General features: G+C 55.7%; 1 protein-coding gene across 3 annotated transcripts in view; it reads left to right on the top strand.

Annotated features, from left to right (window-relative positions):
* Positions 1-5,136: 5,136 nt before the first annotated feature.
* Positions 5,137-25,824, top strand: part of GRIK5 (glutamate ionotropic receptor kainate type subunit 5) — a 62,492-nt gene continuing 41,804 nt past the window's right edge. For 2 of the 3 annotated variants that reach the window (XM_055412054.2, XM_055412053.2), the window contains exons 1-11: positions 5,137-5,268; positions 8,880-9,008; positions 9,319-9,483; positions 12,115-12,212; positions 12,288-12,453; positions 15,304-15,482; positions 17,264-17,317; positions 17,397-17,558; positions 19,295-19,447; positions 19,734-19,838; positions 19,967-20,074. In XM_055412054.2, coding sequence (XP_055268029.1) covers positions 8,930-9,008; positions 9,319-9,483; positions 12,115-12,212; positions 12,288-12,453; positions 15,304-15,482; positions 17,264-17,317; positions 17,397-17,558; positions 19,295-19,447; positions 19,734-19,838; positions 19,967-20,074 — 1,269 coding nt within the window. In that variant the 5' untranslated portion in view covers positions 5,137-5,268; positions 8,880-8,929. The remainder of the gene's footprint in view (positions 5,269-8,879; positions 9,009-9,318; positions 9,484-12,114; positions 12,213-12,287; positions 12,454-15,303; positions 15,483-17,263; positions 17,318-17,396; positions 17,559-19,294; positions 19,448-19,733; positions 19,839-19,966; positions 20,075-25,824) is intronic. The other variant, XM_055412055.2, reaches the window with a different exon arrangement.

The following is a 25,824-nucleotide window of genomic DNA, read 5'->3' as shown; positions in this document are numbered from 1 at the left end:
AAAATAAAGGAGGGGGACAGAGGACACGGACTGATCTTGGATGGCAGGGAGGGCCTCTCTCTCAGGTCACTGAGGAATGACAGGAAGGAGGCAGGAAAGAAATTACTGTGGGGGTGGGGAAGGTATCCAGATGGATCCTCATTTTCCCCCAAACTCCTTTCAACTCAGGCTCTGGTCCAGGAGAATTTCAAAGTAAACCAAGTCCAGGACAGTGACGTTCCTGCCTTCATTATCAAGGCTTTCAGAGCCAGGACAGAGGAGATGGCAATGGGAATCTCCTGGGCCCCTTCTCTCCCTGCCATGATACCCCCAGGCTTCCTCTAGCCCAGGCCAGAGGTCTGAATTTCTACCTTTTGGGAAATCTGGCCCCCGCCTCCACCTCCCATACTGAAGAGTCACTAAGGTCTCAGGCCGGGCCAGCTAGCTCTGGCAGTTCCATTTGAAGAAACGAAGTGTGTAGGGGTAGATGACCTGAAAGACAACCTGGGTGAGACCCTGAAGGTGGTGACCCTGAAGTGTCTGGACTGTATTCCACTTTCTTCTAGGGTGCTCTTTTTCCATGCTGATGTCCCAGAAGCTCAGGAAGGCTGGGATCCCCATATGTTTGAGGAGCTCTGGCCTACTCACATCCTCTTATGGATGGCCCTCAGGGCCTTGGAAGCAAGTTGCCCCCCACCCAGCACTGCAGTATGTTGCCAGAGGTACTCTACTCCCCAAAGACAGGAGGGGACCTGCAAGAGATTCAATTGTTCTAATTGTTTCCCCTCCCCCCATTGCTAAATGTCCATCAACAGATGAATGGATAAAGAAGATGTGGTATATATACAGAATGGAATGCTACTCAGCCATAAAAATGAAATAATGTCAATTTGCAGCAATATGTATGGAATTAGAGTTTATCATAGTAAGTGAACTAAGAGGAAGACAAATGCCATATGATATACATAGAATCTAAAACATGACACAACTGAAGGTATCCATGAAGCAAACAGGCTCACAGATACAGAGAACAGACCTGTGGTTGCCACGCAGGTGGGGTGGGGGAGTGAAAGATTGGGAGCTTGGAATTAGCAGATAAAAACTATTATATATAGGATGGATAAGCAACAAGGACCTACTGTGTAGCACAGGGAATTCTATTCAATATCCTGTGATAAACCATAGTGGAAAAGAATATGAGGGTACTTCCCTGGTGGTCCAGTGGTCAAGAATCTGCCTTCCAATGCAGGGGATGCAGGTTCAATCCCTGGTCAGGGAGTTAAGATCCCACACACCTCGGGGCACCTAAGCCCATGCACCACAGCTATAGAGTCCATGTGCCGCAAACGAAAGATCCTGCATGCTGCAACTAAAACCCAACATAGCTGAATATGTAATAATAAAATAAATGTTAAGAATATTAAAGCATATATATGTATATCTGAATCACTTTGCTGTACAGCAAAAATCAACAACATTGTAAATATAATAAAAATTTTTAAAAATTTGAATCAAAAAAGTTGTGTAAGAGTTATTTTTATTAGGATCTCAAGTGCTTCCTTTTTTAAACAATTTATTTTGGCCGTGTAGCATGCAGGAGCTTAGTTTCCAACCTAGGGATAGAACTCATACCCCATGCATTGGAAGCATTGAGTCTTAACCACTAGACCACCAGGGAAGTCCCTATGCTCTGCTTTCCATGCATTTTCCAACATAATCCTCTCAATAAGTCTAGAAAGGAGGGAGGAACTAATGTTCTCACTCTACAGAGAAAGTGAGGCTCAGAGAAATTAAAGAACATGTCTCATCATTAGGAAGAGACACAACCAGGATTCTAACCCAGGAGTTCACTCCAAGATCTACACTCTTAGCTCCCACTCAGATGGGACATCCAGAGCATCATACCAAATGGATGAATGCATTGCATGCATGCTAAGTCACTTAGTCGTGTCTGACTCTGCCACCCTATGGAGAAGGCTCTCAATGGCCTACTTTGAGCCCGTCCCCATCTCTGAACCGATCCCTGTGCCAGGATGATGTGGTTCTTTGATCCTGGGTCAGGAATCAATCATTTCTGGGAACCATGTGGTTCTCTGAGGGAAAGTTCAAGTTCTGTCATCGGGATGGGCACTGGGCAGGTGAAAACAACACTCTGCCCGCCTCCCAGCCTGGAGATACATGCATGTATAAGGAGAAAGAAAAGGGAAGAAAGGGAGCCCGTAAATGCAACAGAGGAATGGTGTTTGGGGTGTAGAGCACAGAAGGAACCTTGGCTGTGGATTCAGGGTAGAAGGGATGTTGGATGAACCCTAGGTGGTTATTGTTTAGTCACTAAGTCGTATCGGACTCTTTTGTGACCCATGGACTGTAGCCCATCAGGCTCCTCTGTCCATGGGATTTCCCAGGCAAGATACTGGAGTGGGTTGCCATGCACCTCCTCCAGGGGGTCTTCCCAAACCAGGAATTGAACCAACCAACGTCTCTTACATCTCCTGCACTGGCAGGTGAGTTCTTTACCACTAGCGCCATCTGAGAAGTCTGCATGAATGCATTATTGCCTTCAGGGTGAAATCACCAGGGGCTGGAACCAGATAACCTGGAAGCTAGACTCAGCCTTTGGGGTTCCATGCTCTTGGGCAGATTCTCACTCTTGCAGAGGCCTCCTTTCCCCACTTGAAAATGGAAGGGTCCAGCTTGATTTATCTTTCTGCTTATACCTTCAGCTTGAAATTCCCAGTTTATCTGGATTGACTAGATCCCTTCATTTCAGATGACGCAGGAGTAAGCTGAGGCCTGCATCAGTTTTTCTGGAGGTGGTGGCACAGGACTAGGGCATCTGGGACAGGATCAGCTTAGACAGAATATCATTCTATGCTGGGGTCCCTGCATAAGCAATGGCCTAGAGGCCACTGTAAATCTGGGCTTTCAGACCTAGCTGGAGCTGAGAGTGGGTGTTGGGAGTTCCTTAAATCACGTGAGGAGGGGTATGCAAAGTCAGAGGTCCTTCAGGGTCAAATATGCGTGTCAGATGTATGTTGGGGCCACCCCACATGCCAGCTGCAGAGGGACTTCTGTGCCAGGCCGATGGGAGAGTTGCCACGTGCCGACTGTCTGCCTTCTCGCGAGGCATGCGGTCACGTGTGCTGGGGGCTGCACGTGAGTGCGTTAGTGTCTCCTCCCCATCACGAGCCTTGGGGGTGGTGGTGAGTCACGGACTCAGCCTTCAGCGCCAACTGTCATGTTCTTTCCCCCCAAATTTCACCCCCCATCCAGCCGTGCACCACCCACCCCCACTCCTGTCTCTGCTTCTCTCTGCCATCCCCCTGCCCTGCTCAGCTCTCTCCGGGAGGGAGGGAGTCTCCCACTTCTGTGGGCTCTGCCCTCCAGCTTCCTGCCCTTTCCCACTGCCTCTATGCTCGGGTGGGTGGCTTTCCTCCCCACCCACTCAGGTCCCTGGGATTTCTCTGCTTTATGGAGAATTCCCCTACTCACCACCCATCCCTGCATCTCCATGGGGGCTACTTCTATTTCTGGGGGCTACTCCCTTTTCCCCACACCCCGCTGCTCCTGCCTCAGCGGGTCTTTTGTGTCCTCATTCTGCCTTTCTGGGTTGTCTGGTCCCTGTGGGCCTCCCTCCAGGTCCATGACCTGCCCCCCCTTTCCCTGGCCCTCCTCCGTCTCTGTGATGTGCATCCTTGTTCCGGAGTCTGTGGGCCTCTTCTCTGGTCACCCCGGACCACTCCCCATGCCTTCTGTGCCCGAGGGCCTCAGCTCACAAGCTTCCCTCTGTCCCCCTCTTCACGAGGGGTTCTCTGGGTCCACCAGCTGCCCTTGTCTCTGCGGTTTGCTCCCTTGTTTCGACGGCCCTTTCTTTGCGCTGGGCTTCTTCCTGTCCTTGTCCTTGTGGGCTTTGAGGATCCTGGTCCACCTCTGTGGCTCTTGATGGCTGTCTTGCCGTTTCTCTGCATTTTCCTTCATCTCCGGAGCCCTCTCCCCCGGCTGCACGGCCTTCTCCCCAGGTCTCCCTGCCTCTCAGTCTCTGTCTCCTGTGGGCGCCTGTGCCCAAGGGCTGCACGGCCAGGGCGGTGGCATGGTGTGGCGGAGGAGGTGGCCCGAGGGGTGGGCCCTCTGTCCAATGCAGCGCCTTGCCCTCATCAGCATTCTCCTCGCGGGGGCCCCCAGCCCAGACCAACGGGCTCCCCCTCCCCCGACTCCCCTCCCTCCGATCTCTCCCTCTCTCAATCTCCGCCTGCCTCCCTCCCTTCCTCCTGCCCGCTCTCCTCCCCGTCTCCCTCCCTCCCTCCCTCCTCTCTCCCCCCCGCCCCTCTGCGCTCCAGGACCCAGCGCGGGCGGCAGGCTGGCAGGCAGGCGGCGGCCTCCGAGGGGAGAAGTGGCGGCGGCGGCGGCGGCGGCGGCGGCGGCGGGGAGGGAGGCCCAGCTGGGAGCCCGGAGCCGGCGGCTGCTCCTCGCAAGGGACCAGGAGTCCGTGGCCAGGGCCTCCCGCCGAGGCCCTGCGCTGGGCGCCCCCGGGACACCCCACCCTCCTCCGCCTTCCTCCTCCACCTGCTCCTCTCCCTCCTCCCCTCCCTCCTCCTCTCCTTCTCGGTCTCTCCACCTCTCCTGCCCGGCTCGTCGGCGGCGGCTCTTCTCGGGGTCTCCCAGCACCCCCTCCTCCCCCAGCCCCTCCACTCCTCCGCCTCTCCCCGCCCCCAGCATGCTTTCCCGGCGCGGGCTGAGGGTTTGAGGACTCCAGGCCCCAGCCTCCTCTTCCAGGGCCGGCCCGGGGCTCCAGGGGGGAGGGGGGAAGGGGTGGCCCCCTCCCCCCCACCCAGCCCTCCCCTCCCCCACCTCTCCTGATGGCCGGCCTCCTTGTCGCCACCCAGTCCTCGCCCCCCGTGGCCCCCCCAGGCCGGCCCGGCTAGGGGAGGGGGCGGGGGCCCTTGCCCGGGCCGGCTTCCCCCTCCCCCGGCTCTGCCTGTGCCCCCTCCCTTGCGTTTTCACCTTCCTCCCGCCTTCCCCCTCTCCTTGCTCCCCTTCCCTCCTCCATTTTCTCCTTTCCCCTTCCTCCCCTCCCTGGCCCGCCCTCTTCCACCTGTCCTTCCTCCCTGCCCCCCGAAGAGCCCCCTGTTTGGGATCAGTTGGGGGCCACCGCCGGAGGCGGGGGAGGGGGCCCTGTGGACTGCCCTCTCCCCCCGCCCCAGCCGCACCGCCCAGCGCCGGAGCATCTCCCCCTTGTCGATCCGATCCTCGGGCCTCGAGGGAGCCCAGCCCTCCGTCCCACCAGGATCCGTGAGTGTCTGCAGGCTGCGGGCTGGGCCTGGGCCTGGAAGGCCGGGCTCACTGCCGGCTGGTGGGGGGCCCACCTCCCCCTGATCGTGCCGACCGGCAGACACCCTCCCCCACCAAGGGCCTGCCCTGCACCCTCCATCTCCCCACCTCCTCTCCTCTCAGCCTCTCCTCACCCCTTCTTCTCATCACCCAGCTCAGCTGTGCCCCCAGCCCCCCAGCTTCTGGGCTCCTGAGGGGCTGATCTGGCTCTGGCTCGCGTTCTCACTCTGCCTCCAGGACTCCTGGCTGGTCTCCGCCCCAGCTCGCTCCAGCCTCGGTCCGCGGTGACCGGCTGTGCTCTCTCACTCTTGTTTCCGTCTCTCTCTGTCCTTTCCCCTGAGCCTCATCCTCTCCACCTGCCGTGGGCCCCATCCCAGTCGGTCTCTGTCTCCTGGAAGTGTCCTTTCTCCGTTTTTTGAATCTCCCATTTCATGTGTCTGTTGGACCTCTCTCTGACTCTGTCCAACTTCATTCTCTTTGCGGTGAGCCCAGCCCTTTCTTGGAGTGTCTCTATGGATCTCCCCATCTCCCTCCCCTCCCTCCGTCTCTCAAAACTCTCCTGTCTCCTCTCTGTCTGGGAGGATCCTCTGCCCTGTCTCACCCTCTCGCCACTGCCTTCTGTCCTCTGTTCACTTTGCCTGGGCCTCTGCTCACCTGTCTGCCTCTCTCTCCACCTCTGGGCTTGGAGGCCGTCTTCCTTCTCTTACTTTCTGCTTTCTTCCCCCAGATCCACTCCTCATCCTGTCTCCTCCATCCCTCACTCCTTAGCCACTGCCCTGCTTTGTGGTCCACTTTGTCTTTTTCATGGTGATCTCCTGGGCCCCCTATTCTCTCTTCCCCTTCTGCGTCCCCCCACCTGGCCTCTGGTTCCCATTCCTCCGCTTGCCTTGGGGCTTGCAGTCTCTAGGGTTGACCTGCTTCAGGATGCTCCTCTGTGCAGATGGATGGATGCATGGATGCTTCTGTGCGTGGGCACTTGTCCCCTGCCCGTGCCCCTCCAGGTCACTCACTCTTCTTCCCTCCCTCAGTTTCCCTCCTTGACTCTCCTTTCTCCTCTCTCCATGGTGGGGAGTCTGTCTCTCCCGCTTGGCCTTTCCTCTTCTCTAGAGAAGCTGTGTGGCTCATAGATCTTTGCTCTCCATCTCTCCGTTTCCGACTAGCCCTCCTTGGCGGAGTTGGGCGATTTCTGTCCTCCCCTGCGTTCCTGTACCTGTTCATCTTTTCTATGTCTCACCCCGTTGGTCCTCTCTCCTTTGGGATAGTTCTCACTTGCCCACTTGTCTGCCTTCCTCTCCTGGCAGGGCCCGTTCTGCTCACTCAGCTGCTATGTTTCCATCTTTATCTGGCTCTGCTGAAGTCTCTGGGCCCGTGTCCCTGCCCTCCCCTCTCTCTGCACGCTCCCTCTGTCCCCTTTGATGTCTCACTTCTAGGTGGTGTCTGTGTCCTTCTCTCTCATTGAGCCCCACTTACTTCCCTTTGGCTTGTTTGTCTTTCTGTCTGTGCCTTCCTGTGCCTCTGTGTCCATCTGCTGCCCCAGCCCAGTCCCTGGACTGTCTCTTTCAGCTCCCACCGGTGTCTGCCACCTGTGGGTCCCTGCCCTTCTGGCCCCTGCCTCTTTCTTGGTCTTTGTGCTTCTGGTCTCCTCCCCAGAAGCCCCTGGAGCTCAGGATGACCCCTCACTCGCACCGCTCTCCTAGCCCCGCCCTGCACGCCCCATCCCTGAGAGTTCTCCTTCTGGGTTCGCCCTGCCTCCTTCCATCCTGCACCCTTGACAGGCCTTCACCTTCGATGCAGATTACAGTTCAGAGGCCCCAGGCGGGTCCAGCAGGCCCTCCTACCCCCAGCCCGTCTTTTCCAGAGGTCCTGAGAGAGAGGGACCTGTTCAAGGTCACCTGGGAGGTGGCGGCAGAGCGGGGACCCAGGGAGTCTCTGGCGGCCCTGGCCTAGGTTTTTCTGGCTACAAGGGATGATGTGAAGTAAGTGTTGCCATCTGCTTGCCTCTTCCATCGGTGGGTCTCATTCTGCCATCTCCCCGGCCTAAGCCCTCCTCCCATGGGAATGAGTGGGGTGTGGCGAGCCCCTCAGGCTCATATCACCCCACTCCAGGCCTCTCAGGAACCCTTTCCCGTGGAAACCCAAGTGTCCCTTCCCATGGGACGCAGCCCTTGACAAGGGGGAGCCTTGCGATTGGCCAGACTCATCCCTGCCCAGTGGTCCCCCTGCAGAAGGCAAGGGCACTGGGAGCAGTTGTGGGAAGCAGACCCATTGCCTCCCACTAGTCTTCAGCTCCCTAGAGCAGGGTAGGGGGCCATAGTTTGGCACCCGATTCAGCAGATAGAGCCCCCCCACCCCGCTTTATTCACTCCTTCCATCCAGCGTACTGGTGGCATCTCGAGAAGGTTTGTGTCTCCTTTCCATTCTGTCTTTGTGGTCTATGCTGTGTCCTTCCTGTGTCTTTTTTTTGGTCACACTTCTTGGCATGTGGAATGTTAATTCCCCTTCCAGGGATTGAACCTGCGCCCCTTACACTGGGAACGTGGAGGCCTAACCACTGGACCGCCAGGGAAGTCCCCTCCTGTGTCTTGATTTGCCTCTTGTCTACCTGCCCCTCCCTCCTCTCCTTGCCCTGCCCCCTCTCTCTCTGTCTCCGTGTCTCCCTGTCTTCTGTCTTCTTCTTTCTCTTCCCTAGTCCTGTCCTCCTCTCCCTACAGCTCTCCTTCTGGGTTTCTCCCCATTGCCAGAGAAGTGTTTCTCTCCGTTGTTTCTCCCAACTCGCTTGTCTTCATATCATCCTTCTGTTCCCTCATATTTTGGCCTATTTTCCCTTTCTGCTTTCCTGAATCTCCTCATATCTCTGCCTCCCCCAGCCTCTCTTCTTTCTCTCTGTTTTTGTCTTTCTCTCTCATTACTCTTTTTTTTTTTTCCTTTTTTCTTTTTCAGCCCCTTAGGTGCCTTGGATCTTCCCATCTGTCTCCATCTGTGTGTCTCCATGTGTCTTTCTCTTCCCAAGTTTCTTAACTCCCGGATACTTTCCCCTCCAGACCCCGGATGTCCAGGCTTCTCTCCCCATGGGATTGTGGGAACCAGGGACGTCAGGAAGGTGGCAAGTGAGGCCTGGGATGGGGTTGCCTAGCAACCACTGCATCCTCTCCAGCCGGTTTCTGTTGCTTAGTAACGGCTGCCTGCCCAGAGACAGGGGCGGAACTGGGTGGGGGGTGGCACTTCCTGGTTTCCTATTGGGGTGGAGAGAGTCCCTGGAATCTGCTTTTACCTGAGATCCTTTTCATATCTCCCTCCCGTTTGGGTAGCTGTGAACATCCTCCATCAGTGCTTCTCCCCCTCGGTGCTGGGGTGCTGTGAACTTCGCCCCCCACCCCACTGCTAGTCTCCTCTGAGTCTCGGCGCCCCCAGCGATGCCTTCAGTACTGTCAGCTCTAATGAGGGCAGGGCCCTTCAGAGCTCAGCAACTGTGTCCCAGGCTCTGTGGTCACTACCCCATCCGGCAGTCCACAGAGGGGCTCAGAAGCCCCCATTTCGGCAATCTCCCCATGGGCTGGGGGGTCTCCCTGCAGGTGGCGAGTGGGGGCCGCGGCAGCTGCGTCCCCATGAGGAGGGGAGGAAGATGCCGGCTGAGCTGCTGCTGCTGCTGATTGTCGCCTTCGCCAGCCCCAGCTGCCAGGTGCTCTCATCACTGCGCATGGGTGAGGCCCTAACGCCCCCCTCCGTCCCGCCTCCCCACAGACCCTCCCACTGGGCCCTGGGGCTCTTCTCTGATCAGGCCGGTCCCTCAGGAACCCAGGGATCTGGGTCGCAGACTGGCAGCCCCTGCCCAGCTCCTTCCAACCCCCTGAGCCCAGGAGTCGGCATTGCAGGTCTCTCCAACCTCAGATTCAGGAGTCTGGACCTCATCACCCCACCTCCAGCCCTACCTCAGAGCCAAGGAGTCCAGGAGCCCAGCCCCTCTCCTCTCAGGGCCCAGGAGTACGGTCCCCAACTCCTGTGTTCCCTCAGCTGCCATCCTGGACGACCAGACCGTGTGTGGCCGCGGCGAACGTCTGGCCCTGGCCCTGGCCCGGGAGCAGATCAACGGGATCATTGAGGTCCCAGCCAAGGCCCGCGTGGAAGTGGACATCTTTGAGCTGCAGCGGGACAGCCAGTACGAGACCACGGACACCAGTGAGCGGGGCCCTGGGCGGGGTGCGGGGGTGAGGCAGGCCGGGCTGCTGCCTCCATTCCTCCCTCAGCCTTCCCTATTCTCTCTTCTGGCCTCCTCTGCCCCTTCCTTCATGTCTGCATTACCTCCTTCTTCCCAGAGATGGTGCTGCTGAGTGTGTGGGGCAACAGGGAGAGCTCCAGCATGGGTGCTGCCCTGGAGGACCCGAGGGCTTCATTTGAAAGACAAGATTCATGACTGGCTGGGGATGCTTAGCCCCCAGAGCTAAGTAATGAGGGGCCCAGGCAGTGGGGCTGGGGGCCTCAGGAGCAGGGACAGCGAAGGTGTTCTGGAGAAGACTAACCTGAAGCTGAGCTCTGAAACATGAACAGGATCTAGAAAGAGAGGCATTGCTCAAGATCCAGTCTGTGAAACACAACCAGCCCTCTAGTAGGGGTGCATGAGTATTGAATACTCACAGACTGAGTGAATGTCCCTTGAACAGACGTGCTGGGGACACAGACTTGTGGGAGATGCGGCCTTCAAACGAGTTTTAGATTTCTTCCCTGCAGACCTTATCAGAACCTTTATTTTGTTCATGTTTGTTTCAGATCTTTGAGAGGCCAAATGGGGTCCAGTGACTCCTGGACATTTTTGGCTGGAGTAGCACAGAACACAAATTAGGAGACTGGATTGGAGGGTGTGGAGGCAGATGGTGTTCCGGGCACGTGCCTGTAGTCTGGAGCTGGGGCAGAGGGGAGGACTGAGTGTTTGGAGCCAAGGAACACGATGTGGGGTTGCACTCAGCCTGACCACCTGGGCTCAGGACCTGTTTGCAGGGATTGTGAGAGACTAGAGTATAGCTGGGTGATGGGAGGTGAGGCTGGGCAGGTTGACAAGTTAGCTCGAGGAGGCCGAGAGATGCCATCTTCACCTGCAGGCAGCGGGGAGTCATTGATGGGTTTGGAGTGGGGAGCTGATGAAAGCGGAACTTAGTGGCTAGATTTGGGTAGCTGAGGAGGAGGCTGGCGAGTGCCTGGGTTGACAGCCCTGAGATAGGACAGGGGAGGGGGAGGTGAAGAGAGGGGGAAAGACGTGAGAAAATCTGAGGACAGAAAGAGACAGGACTTGGTGACTTGACCATTAGGAGAAAGGTCAAAGCTGAGGATCGTTTCCAGGGATGTGGTGTGTGAATGGTGACCCCATCCCCCCCTCATCAACACGGAAGGCGTGCAGGGAGTGCATCTGGAGGAAAGTGAGACGTTGAGTTACGGTGCTCTTTGCTGGGTGGCAGAAACCTGACTCAGGCGGACTTAAGAAAAACAACTTATCAGGTCATGTCACTAAAGGCCCTGATGCTGGGAAGGATTGAAGGCAAAAGGAGAAGGGGGCAGCAGAGGTTGAGACGATTAGCCAGCATCACCGACTCAGTGAACATGAATCTGAGCAAACCTCCAGGAGATAGTGGAGGACAAGGGAGCCTGGCATGGTGCAGTCCATGGGGTTGCAAAGAGTCAGACACGACTTGGTGACTGAACAATAGCAAAATAACCTAAAGATTAATTTGGGGCTTGCTTGGATCCAGGTACTCGAATGGTATCCCTGGATTGTTTCTGGCGTGGCTTAATACAGATACTCAAGTGATGTTCCAGGGAGCTCTGTCTTCATCTCTGGGCCCTACTTTCCTCTCAGTTGGTTTTGTTTTCAGGAATGCCCTCCCCAGCTGGTGTCAGGATGGCCATAACTGGTCAAAACTTTACATCTCTCCAGTTTAGCAAAGCCAGGGATAAATTTAGCAGGGGACCTGGGGAAGGCTCTCAATGGCCTAGTTTGAGCCCGTCCCCATCTCTGAACCGATCCCTGTGGCCAGGACGATGTGGTTCTTTGATCCTGGGTCAGGAATCAATCTGTTCTGGGAACCATGTGGTTCCCCGAGGGAAAGTTCAAGTTCTGCCATGGGGATGGGCACGGGGCAGGTGAAAACAAGACTTAGCCCGCCTCCCAGCCTAGAGACGCACACGTGTATAAGGAGAAAGAAAAGGGAAGAAAGAGAGCCAGTAAAGGCAACAGAGGAGCGGTGTTTGGGGTTTAGAGCGTAGAGGGAACCTTGGCTGTCGCCCCCGTGCACTGCAGCCCACCAGCGTCCTCTGTCCATGGGATTCTCCAGGCAAGAATACTAGAGCAGGTTACCATTTCCTCCTCCAGGGGATCTTCTTGACCCGGGGATGGAACATGCGTCTCCTGTGTCTCCTGCATTGGCAGGTGGATTCTTTTACCACTTAGTCGCCTGGGAAGCCCCGTACCCTAGGTTTTGTGTGGTTAAAAGGTTGAGAAAGACAAAGGCTGAGAAAGCAGACCCTGGATTTGCAGCCAGAAGGAGGTCCTTGGTGTCTCCTCTTCCCCTCTCCATTTCTCTCTTGCTCTGACCTGGCCCTCTGTTGCCCTGTCACCCTGTCTCCGACTGTCTCTGTTTTTTGCCCCTGCGATGGGTTGGGTCAGGGATTGGGCCTCTGGGTGCCTGGCATGGGGAGGAGGGTCAGGCAGCCCTATGTGGAGTGTCGGGTTCTCTCCTGGACCAGGGAAGGGTCCCCAAGGGTGGGGACAGGGAGGAGGGAGCAGGTGCCTGATCTGCGATCTCCTCCTGCCCCTCACAGTGTGTCAGATCCTGCCCAAGGGGGTTGTGTCTGTCCTGGGGCCCTCCTCCAGCCCCGCATCTGCCTCCACCGTGAGCCATATCTGTGGAGAAAAGGAGGTGAGAGGGGAGCCCGGGGTGGAGTGAGGGCTGGGGAGGGGGGCAGGATGGAAGCACAAGCTTGTCTCTGTTTAGATCCCCCACATCAAGGTGGGTCCCGAGGAGACGCCCCGCCTTCAGTACCTCCGCTTCGCGTCCGTCAGCTTGTACCCCAGCAACGAGGACGTCAGCCTAGCCGTCTCCCGGATCCTCGAATCCTTCAATCACCCCTCGGCCAGCCTCATCTGTGCCAAGGCTGAGTGTGAGGGAGGAGAACGGTTTTTATTTCACTTTTACTGATTCGATTCTGTTGGCCATGCCTTGCGGCGCGAGGGATCTTAGTTTCCTGACCGGGGGTCGAACCTGGGCCCTTGGCGGTGAGAATGCGGAGCCCTAACCACTGGACCGCCAGGGAATTCCCCTGAGGGAGGAGAACGGGAGGCTTTGTTTTCTGTTTCTGCAGACTCCTCTTCCCCAGAGATCTAGTCTCTCACAGTCATTAGTGCCCCCTGGCTGTAAGGTCTGGGGGAGTCAGACACAGTCTCTCCTTGTCCCCGCGTCCCTTTCCCTTTAGGAACCCAGATCTCTGGTTCCATAGAGCTTCTCACCCCCCCACCCCCAAAGAGACCATTTAATGCACAGACAGTCACTAAGCGTGGCTCAGAGCAGGGCCCCTGTAGGTCCCGGCGTTTCCTCAGTGAACAGTGCGAGGCTTGGTCCCTGGCTTCCCAGAGCTCCGGGGCCACTGGACCGCATGGTGGTCGAGCGGTTGTGTTTCAGAGTGATGCGAGCTCTCAGGAGTTGAGCGGACGGTGATCTTACCCTGGTCTGAGAGCCTCAGAGTCCGCCTCCCAGAGAAAGGGACATCTATGCTGGACCTGAAGGGTGGGGATGAGTTGAGGCGGGAGAGGAGGGAAGGCGTGGGTAGAGTCGAAAGCAAGGCAGAGGCAAGGCCCAGGGAGGCTCAAAGATGCCCCCGTGCAGAAGCAATGAGGCAGGACCCCAGAGATGGGGCTCCATCGCTCCGGGCCTGTGTTTTACCCTGAAGACGATGTGCTAAGTCACTTGGTCGTGTCCGACTCTTTTGTGACCCCATGGGCTGTAGCCCTCCAGGCTCCTCTGTCCATGGGATTTCCCAGGCAAGAGTCCTGGAGTGGGTTGCCATTTCCTCCTCCAGGGGATCTTCCTGACCCAGGGATGGAACACAGATGTGTCTCCTGCATTGCAGGTGGATTCTTGACCCGTTGAGACATCAGGGAAGCCCAGTGATAGAGGGTGGGGAAAGGAACTGCACCGGGCAGGGGAGTGTGTCGCAGGAAGAGCTCTCTGGGCCCTTTGGTTGCAGTGTGGAGAGCAGACTTGGAGAGTGATTAGAGATGTGGCAGGGAGAGCCCGCGGCGAGGAGGGATGGTCTTGGTTAGGGCTCAAGTGGTGGCAGGGGCTGGAGGGGCCAGAATGGATCTGAGGAGCATTGTGAGGGAAGGCCAGAGGGGTCATGGATGGTGACCAGGTCCTGCCCAAGAAGGAAGGGATGGTCAGTTCTGGGGCATGCAGTGGGTCTGAGGTGTCCTTGAGACAGTCAAGTGGGGACAGCTAGGGGGCTGGTGGGCCTGTGGGTGTGCAGCTGGAGAGAGAGAGGACTGGGCTCAGTCACCTCCAGGAAGAAGTCCTCTTTCGTAAGGTATTTCCTGCATACTTGCTGTGGTCCAGACATTCTTCTTGGTCTTAGGGATCAGACTGTGCGTGAGCCAGGCCAGGGGTCCCTGCCCTTGTCAGAGTTAATGAGAGGAGCCAGCCGGTGAACATAGAGAGAACGTGGTCCAGTCTGCCAGGAACTTCCCTGGCCGTCCAGTGGTTAAGACTCAAGTTTCCAATGCAGGGGCTGTGGGTTCGATCCCTAGTTGGGAAACTGGGATCCCATGTTGCACAGCACAGCCAAAAAAAAGATGTATGTGTATATATATATGCGTGTGTGTGTATATATGTGTATATATATATATAAAGTCCTGTGGATAAATAGAGGAAGATGACAGGAACTGGGAGAGCTGGGGCAGGGCTGGTATTTGAAATGGGCTGGTGGGCTTGGGCCTTGTTAAGGAGGTGACATTTGAGTAGAGATCTGAAGGTGGTGAGGCAGGGAGCTGAGTGGGGATCTGGAGAAGAGCGTTCCAGGCAGAGGGGACAGCAAGCACGGAGGCCACCGGGCATGTGTGTGTGTGCATGCGTGTGTGTGCATGCGTGTGTGTGCATGCGTGTGTGTGCATGCGTGTGTGTGCATATGTGGGTGTGTGCATGTGTGGGTGTATGCAGGTGTGTGCGTGTGTGTATGCATGTGTGTGCGTGAGTGTGTGCATGCGTGTGTGTGCGCGTGGGTGTGTATGCATATGTGTGTGTGCATGTGTGTGTATGTGCGTGTGTGTGAACAGGGAGGCCAGCATGGTTGGGAGTGAGTGAGAGGAGATGAGGTCGGGGAGATGAGACGCGTGGGCAGGTGGAGTGGGGCCTCGGGGGCGGTGAGGACTTTGGCCTTCACTCTGAACAAATGAGAAGGCGTCAGAGGGTTCGGAACAGACGGGGACACACCTGCTTACAGCAGTTCTGGCTGCTGCCCGGGGAACAGGCTCTCCCGGCATGTGGGGCGGGTGCGGCCATTGTAACAGGCAGGAGATGGCAGCGGCCTGGGCCAGGGCAGTGATGGTGGCTCGGCGCCATGGGGTAAGCTTTGAAACTCGAGCCTGGGTGGATTGGGCGCTGATGTGAGACGGAAAGGAAGCCAGGCTGCCATCAAAGGTTTTGGCCTGAGCGCCTGGCCGGCTGGAGTTTGTGTACTGACCCCAAGAGACTGGCGGTTTGGCAAGAAGAGCAGATTGCGGCTCCGCACGTGCGAAGTGTGCGTGCCTATGGCGCAGCCCCTTGGGGGCAGAAAGGTGGCAGGAGACTGGCGTGTGGAGGTCAGGGGAGGTCCTGGCCCAGCGCCCCAAGAGAGCCAGCTGTACTCTGGACAGCTGCCCTGCGTCTTCTCCCCAACTACCCCATGCCAGGGAGGAGGGAGCAGCAGCTCCCATCTGGGCACATGGAGGGGCTCTAACCCAGGGCCCCGTCCCTCCCTCAGGCCTGCTGCGATTGGAGGAGCTGGTGCGTGGCTTCCTCATCTCCAAGGAGACGCTGTCTGTGAGGATGCTGGATGACAGCCGGGACCCCACTCCGCTGCTCAAGGAGATCCGTGACGACAAAGTGTCCACCATCATCATCGACGCCAACGCATCCGTCTCCCACCTCATTCTCCGTAAGGTGGGTCCCTCCCCACCCCATCTCTGATTCCCTGCAGGGTCAGGAGCAGAAACATGGGGTGACAGAGCAGGTCCGCCGAGGCCCTCAGTGGTCGCGTGGCGGTCTGGAGCCCCGCTTCCCACGTGCGAGCACTAACCAGGAGGTTCTGACTCTTCCCGCTTGCACCCCTTTTTGAGAATACTTCCTACCTCAGTGGGTTGCCACGAGTGTTAATGAGGGAATGCTGGGGAGACACCCAGATGGCCCCTGGTCCAGAGTAGATGTTGGCACTGGGAGTGCCCTGTGGTCTTCACTGAGTGCTTGTCCTGCTCTGTGTTGGGGCGTTTCCGTGTCTTCTTTAATTTGGCTCTCAGGAATTACGTGGTGGCCCAGTGGTTAAGGTTCCACACTTCCATTGTAGGGAACACGGGTTAGATCCCTGGTTGGAGAATTAGTATTCCACAAGCTGCACAGCTCAGCCAAAAACATAAAATTATATAGGCTTCCCAGGTGGCACTAGTGGTAAAGAACCCCCCTGGCAATGCAGGAGATGTAAGAAATGCAGGTTTAATCCCTGGATCGGGAAGATCCCCTGGAGGAGGGCATGGCAACCCAGTCCAGTATTCTTGCCTGGAGAATGTCACGAACAGAGGAGCCTGATGGGCTACAGTCCATGGGGTCACAAGGAGATGAACATGACTGAAGGGACTTAGCATAGCACAACATATATATATGTGTATGTATATATATGTGTTTGGCTCTCACCCCACCCCACAGGGCAAGTATGATACCATTTTGTGAATGAAAAAGCAGTGGTTCGGGGGCAGAGATGGACTGGCTCAAGGCCACCCAGGATGGGCCAGCCCCAGGACCTTCCCCTCCCACCCCAGAACCCTCCAAGTGCCACCCACCAGTGACCCACATTCATTAATCATTCATTGTTCCCTGCTCTTAATTTTCCTTATAATCTAATCTGTATTATTTATTTTTCTCCAGCTTTAAAAAAATTAAAACCATATGTCATTGCTGAGTGTAGCTTCTAGGAGAGAAGTGAGACAGAATCCATGGGGCTCTTGAGGCAGATGTCTGAGAGAAAAGATTTTGGGTTCTCCAGGCAGGCAGGGCAGGCCTGGGCTGGGGTCCCAGCCGCTCCTGTGTGAGCCAGGTGACCAGTGATCACCTTCCTCTCCGGCCCACACTTTCCTGTCCTGGAAGGGGTTGTAACCACGCGCTAAAAGCTCCTGCCACGCAGGAAATGCAGGCTGGTGCCATTTCCTGTTCTAATGATCAGAGCAGGACAGAACTGGGCACTGCTGGCCTGAGATGTCTTCTAACTTTGTTCTCCTTGAGGACTGTGATAAAGGGGGCTCACAACGTGAGTCTTGAGAGTTATTTATTTATTTTTTATTTTCTAAATTTTTTTCTTTTTTGGCCATGCTGCGAGGCAGGTGGGCTCTTAGATTCCCCCCCAGGGATTGAACCTGTGCCCCCTGCAGTGGAAGCACAGAGTCCTGACCACTGCACCTCCAGGGAATCCCCCCAAATCTTGAGATTTAAATGGGCATCCTTTCATGGCAAAGTGCTTTTAAAGATGGCAAGGCGTAGTTTTTTCTGACCTGTGACCAGGCTGAGCCTTACACATTAGCAGCCCCAAACTTGGTTTTGGGGCAACCTGGGGGTTAAAGTTAAGGTTACCTACCCCGCCTCCACCCTTTTCCCTGTCCCTCTCTGTCCCTGGGTGTCTCTTACTGTTTCCCACGGAAGTTTCTCAGCTTCTTCCCATTTCTGCCTCTGTTCTCCAGGCCTCGGAGCTGGGAATGACCTCAGCATTTTACAAGTACATCCTCACCACCATGGTGCGTGCCCCCTGCAGCCCCCACCCACCTCTGCCCCAGGCGGGCCCGCCCCAGCCTCACACCTTCTTCTCCGCCCCAGGACTTCCCCATCCTGCACTTGGACGGGGTCGTGGAGGACTCCTCCAACATCCTGGGCTTCTCCATGTTCAACACCTCGCACCCCTTCTATCCCGAGTTCGTGCGCAGCCTCAACATGTCCTGGAGGGAGAACTGTGAAGCCAGCACCTACCCCGGCCCTGCGGTGAGCTCGCGCCCTCCTCCCAGCACACAGACACTTCTGGGGCCCCTTCAGGCTTCGGCTGATCGTGCTCAGAACCCCTGGTACCCCTCTTGCTTTCTGAGTTCATCCAGGAGGCCTCACAGTGCAGCCCTGGGGTTAAGTCTGACCTATTTCTTCCTCTCCACCTGCTCCAGCCATACCTCCAGGTGCCCCAGCACATGCACACTCCAGGGCCTTTGTACTTGCTCTTCCTGCTGCTCTGCATGCACATCCCCAGGGAGCTAGCGATTTGCTCCCTCATCACTAAGTTACTGCTCAAATGCCCCCCTATTTTAAAAATGGCCAACTACCCACTATTTGCAATGCGAGAGACCCAGGTTCCATCTCTGGGTCGGGAAGATCCCCTGGAGAAGGCAATGGCAACCCACTCCAGTATTCATGGACAGAGGAGCCTGGAGGGCTATAGCCCACGGGGTCACAGAGAGCCAGACATGGCTGAGCGACTGACACACACCCCCTATTGAGCCGCCTCCCTGCTGGCTGTTCTCCATGGCGCCTGTCTTTGCTTAGCTAGTCGCCCCGTGGCTTGCTTTGTGTGGTGCTTAGGTGTATTTATAGGGATTTAGGTTGTAAGTTCCATGAGGGCCGGGGTTTCTGTCTGTTTTGTTCATTATTGTATCCCCATACCTAAAACCAGCTGGCTCAGGGTAGATGTCTGAAAACACGTGTTGAATAAATGCAGACATACGAAAGATGCATACTTAGCGTGTGTTTGTTCACAGACATCTAGTCAGACACCAGGGTACCAAGAAGACACACCTTCGTGCACAGAAACTCACACAGACACTGAGCCACGCATTCAGATGTGTGTGTGCAGGGCCCTCACGCGCACACACGGACAGACGCGCATCCGTCTGCACCACGCACCTACCGACACCACACGGCTGCTCAGATGGTCACATCCAGCCCGCTGAGACGCGTTCTCCCAGACACACGCCCCGAATGCACAGACTCAGCTCAGCGGCCCATGCGTGTCGAACCCTCACTGAGTGCCAGGCGCTGTTTTGAGCTCTTTGCATGTGTTCTCTCCCTGGAACCCCGCATAAGCACTCAGAGGCAGAGTTAACTGTTACCTTTACATTTACCAGGGAGGAAGTGGAGATTTGGGGAGGGGTGTGGACTCAGCTCTCTGCAGGAAATATTAATAGCAGAGCCAGGCCTCTAGCTCAGAGTCACCTGCCACCCAGCCCTGGGCTCATAACCGTTATGCCCTCCTGTTTCCTGCACATGACGCCCCTCCCCCCATGTATAGATGCACGTGTGTCCAGCCCCGCCCACATAAGTGTGTCCCTGGACACACTCAGATGGGGGCTGTGGCTGTCTCCCTTCCCCTTCTCCATGACCCCATGTCAGCCACACAGATGCGTGGATTTCTGTGCCCACGAACCTCCCCACTGTGGGGGTGACAGCTGGCTGTCCAGGCAAACCCTCTTGGATGTGCCCTTCCCAAGACACATGCCACACAGGAAAAGCCGCCCTGACAACGGCTCGGGCAGCCTGCTTGCCCTTCCCCCTGCCATCTCCAACCCCCGAGACACCCCTCCTCGCTCCTGACCTCATGATTTTACATTCCTGGAGAGAGAAATGTCTGAGGGCTTGGGGGTAAACACCACAGAGCTTCGGGCCTCCCTTGGCTGAACTCCGTCTTTCCCATCCATTCCCCATCTCTGCCCGCCACCCCACCATCCACCCCCCAGCTGTCAGCTGCCCTGATGTTTGACGCCGTGCACGTGGTGGTGAGCGCCGTCCGGGAGCTGAACCGCAGCCAGGAGATCGGCGTGAAGCCGCTGGCCTGTACGTCGGCCAACATTTGGCCCCACGGGACCAGCCTCATGAACTACCTGCGCATGGTGAGCCGGGAGCGGGGCGGGCTGAGGGGCAGCAGCCTGCCTCGGGCGCGGGGACACTCACTGTGTCCCCCCCGCGCCCCGCTCCCCCGCCTCCTTGCTCTGGCCCGGCCTTCCTCCTTCTGTGCTGTTCCCGCCCCGTTTCTCCGTCCCTCCTCCTCTCCTTTTGCCCCTATGTGGTCTTGCTCATTCACCTGTGGTCCTTCCTGGTCCCTCTCCCTCTCTGTCTGTCGTCTCCTCCCTCTGGGCCCCTGCCACCCCTCCCTCTGCCCTCCTCCCGCCCTGCTAGGTAGAGTATGACGGGCTGACCGGGCGGGTCGAGTTCAACAGCAAAGGGCAGAGGACCAACTACACGCTGCGCATCTTGGAGAAGTCTCGGCAGGGCCACCGGGAGGTGAGCTTCCCCAGGGCGACGCCGGGGGGCCTTGATGGGGTGGGGGGCGAGGGTAGGGCAGGGCCCAAGGGCTGAGGCATCCTTCCGGGGGGAAGGTGCTCATGCTGACAGCGCCCTCTCTGCCTCAGATCGGGGTGTGGTACTCTAACCGGACGCTGGCCATGAATGCCACCACCCTGGACATCAACTTGTCTCAGACACTGGCCAACAAGACGCTGGTGGTTACGACCATCCTGGTGAGTGGCCCTCGTCGGGGTGGGCCATGGGTGAAGCGGCCTTTGCTGAGCGGTGCCTCCCCCAGTCCTAGTGAGGAGGCGGGATGCATTGCCAGGGCTGGCCCAGCACCCGGAACGGGGGAGATGTCACCCGGGCACCCTACGACTCCAGACTGTGGACAAGATGTCACCCGCCTAATTGCTGCTGGAGCCTCAGCGGGCACAGACTCTGACCTTAGAGCCAGGTCCAGCCCCGGGAGCTGCCAGCCTGCCAATGCCTGGCAGAGACGGGACCCACTGTCAGCACGAGCATTCCACTGGCACCGCAGGCAGGGCCTCGCACGACGCCTGGCCCAGGATGGGCCCCCATGGATCACCATCGCGGTAGAGGTCATTTTGTCACGTTTGCCCTCTGAGCATGTTGACACACACCACCTTATTTAGTATCCATCTTGAAGAGGCTCAGAGAGGTGAAGCAACTTGGCCAGGTCACACAGCAAGTATAAGGCGTGGCCAAGACGGATGCCACATCTCTGAATCTCCACAGCCTGGGTCTTAAGCACTATGCTCTGAAGGTCCAGTCCTCTCCTTTCTGAGCCCTGGCACGATCATGGTCCTGTAGCCCCTGGGGTGCCAGTCCTACGTTTTACCAGGTCAGAGACCAAGGAGTCTTTTTGTGTCAGTGAGGATGTATGAACCTGCTTTCACATCAGGCACCGTGCTAGGCCCTGGCAAGTGTCACCTTTAAACCTCTCAGCTGCTCGGTGAGGTCTGTTCTGTCTTTCTCCTTTTGACGGTCAGGAAGCAGTTTATAAGGTAGGTCCTGGCTGGAGCTGAGGGACATACCTGGAAGCCCTGCCCTGTCCCCTGCACCCTCTGCCTCCTGCCAGGAGGTCAGGGAGGGGAGATGCTCAGGACCTGGGAATCAGGAGGGTGCCCCGAGCCACTGGGCTTCGGAGAAGCCGGGTCCCTGGCCGGGTGGCATCTGTTATCTGGGGGGAGCCCCCCATCACTGTGAGCTGGGCCGGCCGATAGCTGTGGATGCTGAGCTTGGGAGGATTACACGGGTTCCGCAGAACAGCAGAGGTCCCTAAAGCAGCACGTCACACACTGAGCCATTCCCTCGGTCCCTGGGGAACTCCTGACCCAGCATGGGCCTCGTGTCCCTCTGGAGAAGGGCCAGCGAGCCTGCTGGGGAGGGACAGATGGCCTGCAGATGGGAAACCAGACACTTCCTAACAGTCTCACCGAGGGGCCCTGAGGGCCAGGCCAGGCTGACTGGGAGAAGGCGCACCTCCTTGTGCACGTGGACGTGGAGTGCAGCCCAGAGGCTTCCTGGGGTCCTGGGTGGGGAGCAGGGGCAGACGGCAGGGCGGGGATGTCAGGAGAGCGCAGTCATGACCTGGGGGGCTTCCGGCCTCTTCCTGCACTTGTCTCCCCTTTTCCCCAGGGCCCCTGAGCTCGTGTTGCCCTCTTCCTAACCTTCCTTTTCCTTGTGATGGAGTCATTCTTTCGTTCATTCATCTACAAATATTTACTGAAGCTGCACCAGATCTGATACAAATCCCGGAGGCACTGGGATGAGTCACAGGTGGTCTCGTGGTCTCTCTGTCCTCGAGGGGCCCCGAGGAGGGGATCCCAGTCTGATGAAGGAGGCGGACCTGGACACAATCATTCCCAGCCAGGGTGATAAGGGGGCCCCACAGAAAGGAGGGGCTGCCTGACCTTTCAAAAGCCTGAGGAAGGAAGGCTTCGCAGAGGAGGTAGTGTTAGATGGGGCTTTAGAAACTGTGTAGGAGTTGGGTGCACCGAGGAGGGGGCCTGGCCTCCCAGGCAGCAGGAACTCCCAGGAGGGGCCTCAGCAAGCGTTTGCCAGGCTGGATGTGGAAGCAGCAGCCTCAGTGTGCCCCTTCGTTCACGAACTTTCTCAGACTCATGTTTCTGGGCAGGGCCTGTGCCAGGCACTTGGTGACACAGATGTGAATCAGCCTGGGCACTTGAGGGAGGGGCACGACATTTTCAGGACCTGTCTTATTTCCCGCTCTGGTCCCCAGGGCATGGGATGGTGCCTGGCAGCCAGCGAACATCAAGGAGTGGTGAGCACGGTGACAGGTGGGGACTAGCCTCTGAAGAGCTTAGTCATGCTCATTCTGTACCTTGGAGGGGTTGCCCTGGTGGCTCAGCAGTCAAGAATCTGCCTGTAATGCAGGAGATGCAGGTTTGATCCCTGAGTTGGGAAGATCCCCTTGAGGAGGGCATAGCAACCCACTCCAGGATTCTTGCTTGGAGAATCCCATGGACAGAGGAGTCTGGCAGGCTCCAGGTTCGTGGGTCGCAGAGTCCAATGTGACTGAAATGGCTGGCATGTACCTTGGAGACTGTTAAAAACTGGAAGGGATGGGACCAGATCTGGATGTTTGGAAAAGCTGGGCCCTGCAGGAGAGAGATGCTCCAGGTCAGATGGGAGGATCAGGCTTGAGCTGGGCCGGGGCTGTGGGGAGGGCGGGACCTAATGTGGGGCACTGATGGGCTGGGCTGAGGGAAGGAGCAGGAGGAGGTCCTCGATGGTGTAGAGGCTGGGGTTATCCCTGGGGTGGGGCCCACATGTCTGGAGCTGAGAGGTCAGGCTGGTGCCAAGACTGAAAGAGGTCCCACAGGGAAGCTGGGGGTGTGGGACAGGCCCCAGGGGGTGATGCTGTACCCGGCCCTCCCAGAGAGTTTTCTCCTTTCCTGGCACTCCTTTCCATTAAAGCATGACATCTTATCTTGCCCTTTGGTTCTTCTGGGGTCAGCCAGACCTCACTTGCATTCCTGACTTCACCTGGACCTCAGTGTCCGACTCTTTAGGTTCCATACCTTCATCTGTACATTTGATCTTAGCCAAAAGGCTGAGAAGCCATATACCTTCATCTGTAAATGAGTCTAATAGTCCCACCTTGAAAGGCTGTGGGAGGATTGCATGAGATCAGAGGACCCCCCCCGCCCCGGCAGTGTCCTGCTGGCAAAGCAGCACGTGGGAATCCCTTTTTTCTCCTGACCTGGTATCCTCAATAAGAATAGCAACTGAGACTTACCTGGTGGTTAAGTGGTTACAACTCCAAACTTCCATTGCAGGGGACATGGGTTCAATCCTTAGTCAGGGAACTACGGTCCCAGCTCAAACAAGCCAGATGGCATGGCTCCCCCTAAAAAAAAGAGAGTAGCAGTCATCATGACCAGAGTCTTTGAGCTGTGTGCTGAGTCCTTTGCTGGTGTTACTCAGTGTTCATGGCAGTCCTGAGGCTGGTGCCATGGTGACTCCCCATTTTCAGATAAAAATAAGGCACAGGAGGGTTAGGGGACATGAGTGGCCCAACTGGAAGATGGCAGCGCCCATGTGTCTCTACCTTGAACCACAACACGTCGACTTCTGCTTCTTTCCAAGCCTTCATTTCTGTTCTAGACCTGGCCCAGCTGTCTGTACACTTGGTGACCAGGGTGGGTCTCTTCTTTCTGTTCTCAGCCTCCTCCTGTAAAAAGAGAGAATTAAAATATTCATGACAGAGTGAAGGGTGGTGGACTAGATCAAGGTTCTTTAAACTGAGCTCCAGGAAGTCTTGGATATGGAGTTGGGTCCTGGCTTCATGAAAGGGTCAAGGCGAGCAGCTTGTGAAGAATTTTCCAGAACCCATCCTACTTTTAACATTTTGGGTTTTAGTTTCAAGGGATTTTTTCCCCTAGCAGTGTAACATGCATACAGAAACTTCCACAAATCATGGGTGTACTGATCACTGAATTTTCAATAACTGAGCACACTTGTGGGACCAGCCTTCCGTATGCCCCTTCAGGTCTCTAACTCCTGCCACGGTCTCAACTTTTATCACCACATAGTAGATTTGCCTGCTTTGAACTTCACATAAATGGCATCATATTCTATATTCTCTCTTGTGCACCAACTTTGCTGCAAATGGTTTAGTCTTGTTGTGGTCCAGTCGCAAAGTCATGTCCGACTCTTTGCGACCCCATGGACTGTAGCCCACCAGACTCCTCTGTCCATGGGATTCTCCAGGCAAGAATACTGGAGTGGGTTGCCATTTCCTTCTCCAGGGGATCTTCCTGGACCAGGGATTGAACAATGTCTCCTGCTTGGCAGGCAGGTTCTTTACCCTGAGCCACCAGGGAAGCCTTTAGTGTTATCACATGTTGTGTTGCATGAACGAACCTCGATTTATTTACCCATAAATAAATGTTGGAGCTGTTTCTAGCTCTTTTGCTGTTGTGAATAGTCTTGCTGTGGATACTCTGCTACATGCCTTTCGGTGAATGGATAGGCATTCCTGTCGAGTGTATAGGCAGGAGAATTGTTGGGGTTTGCAGCCTCTGTGGATACTGATAAAGCGTCTTCCTAAGCCATGGTACCCATCTCCATTCCCATCCATGGTGTATGAAGGAGGATTCCAGTCGCTACTCACTTCTGCCGGTGCTGAGTGCAGAAAGGCGCCGACCCTATTGTGGTTTTCGTGTACATTTCCTTAATGGTCAGGGAAGTTGACCACTTTTCATTTATTGCCTATTTGGAATCTCCTTTTGGGAGGTCCCTGCTCAAAGCTTTCTGTTTATTCAGAGATTTGGGATATCTGACCTTTTTATTGATTTGTAATGTACTTGTGTATTCTGGATGTAAGTTCTTTGTTGGAATATGCATTGCAGAGACCTTCTCCCACATTGTGACTTTCCTTTTCACTCTCGGACGTTTGTTTTTCCTTTTTTTCAACCACACTTGTGTGGCTTTTGGAATCTTAGTTCCCTGACCAGAGATCAAACCCGGGCCCTTGGCAGTGAAAGCGTTGAGTCCTAACCACTCAACCACCAGGGAATTCCCCTCAGTGGTATCTTTTGAGAAAAAGATTTTTAATTTTCCTAAAGTCCATTTTTTCCCCTTTCTGTTTAATGCTTTTAGAATTTAAGAATTCCTGGGACTTCCCTGGTGGTCCAGTGATTAAGACCCTGCATTTCCACTGTAGGGGGCATGGGTTTGATCCCTGGTTGCGGAACTAAGATCCAACATGTGGTAAGGCATGGACAAAAAAAAAAAAAAATTCTCTGCCTACCCCAAGATCATAAATCTATTTTCCTGAATGTTTCTTTATAATAATTTTGTCTTTTACATTTAGATCTACAGTCCACCTAGAATTGATTTCTATATATCATGTGAGGAGGAGTGGTCAGAATACTTTTTTTCCATATAGATGTTTTATTGAAAGGCATCATTTATCAAAATGTTCATTCTTTTTCTTTTCGCTACAGTCTTACCCTTATCATAAATCATGCATGCTTGCATGCTAAGTCGCTTCAGTTGTGTCTGACTATGTATGACCCTATGGACTGTAACCCGCCAGGCTCCTCTGTCCATGAGATTCTCCAGGCAAGAATACTGGAGTGGGTTGCCATGCCCTCCTCTAGGGCATCTTCCTGACCCGGGGATTGAACCCACGACTCTTATGTCTCCTGCATTGGCAGGCAGGTTACCACTAGCGCCACCTAAATCAAGTATCCATTTACCTGTGGATGTACAAATTCTTCATTCTACTGTCTGTCTTTGCTCTACTACCACATCGTCTTAAAACACCGCAGCTTTAAGTTGTGTTAAAGCTATGGTAAATCCATCAGTCCTCATATTCTACTTTAAGATTGCTTTGGTTCTTTTGATCTTTTGCATTTTCATATACATTTACATATCATCTTTAAGATGTTTTAAATATTTTAAAATTGAAAATGTTAAACTGGGGGCG

This window comes from Moschus berezovskii, chromosome 22 (genome assembly GCF_049115385.1).
Source record: "Moschus berezovskii isolate FMDL1 chromosome 22, NW_MosBer_1.0, whole genome shotgun sequence".
In the NCBI taxonomy this organism is placed as follows: domain Eukaryota; kingdom Metazoa; phylum Chordata; class Mammalia; order Artiodactyla; family Moschidae; genus Moschus; species Moschus berezovskii.
Note: the sequence above shows the minus strand (reverse complement) of the source record. Positions and strands in the feature narration are given on the sequence as shown.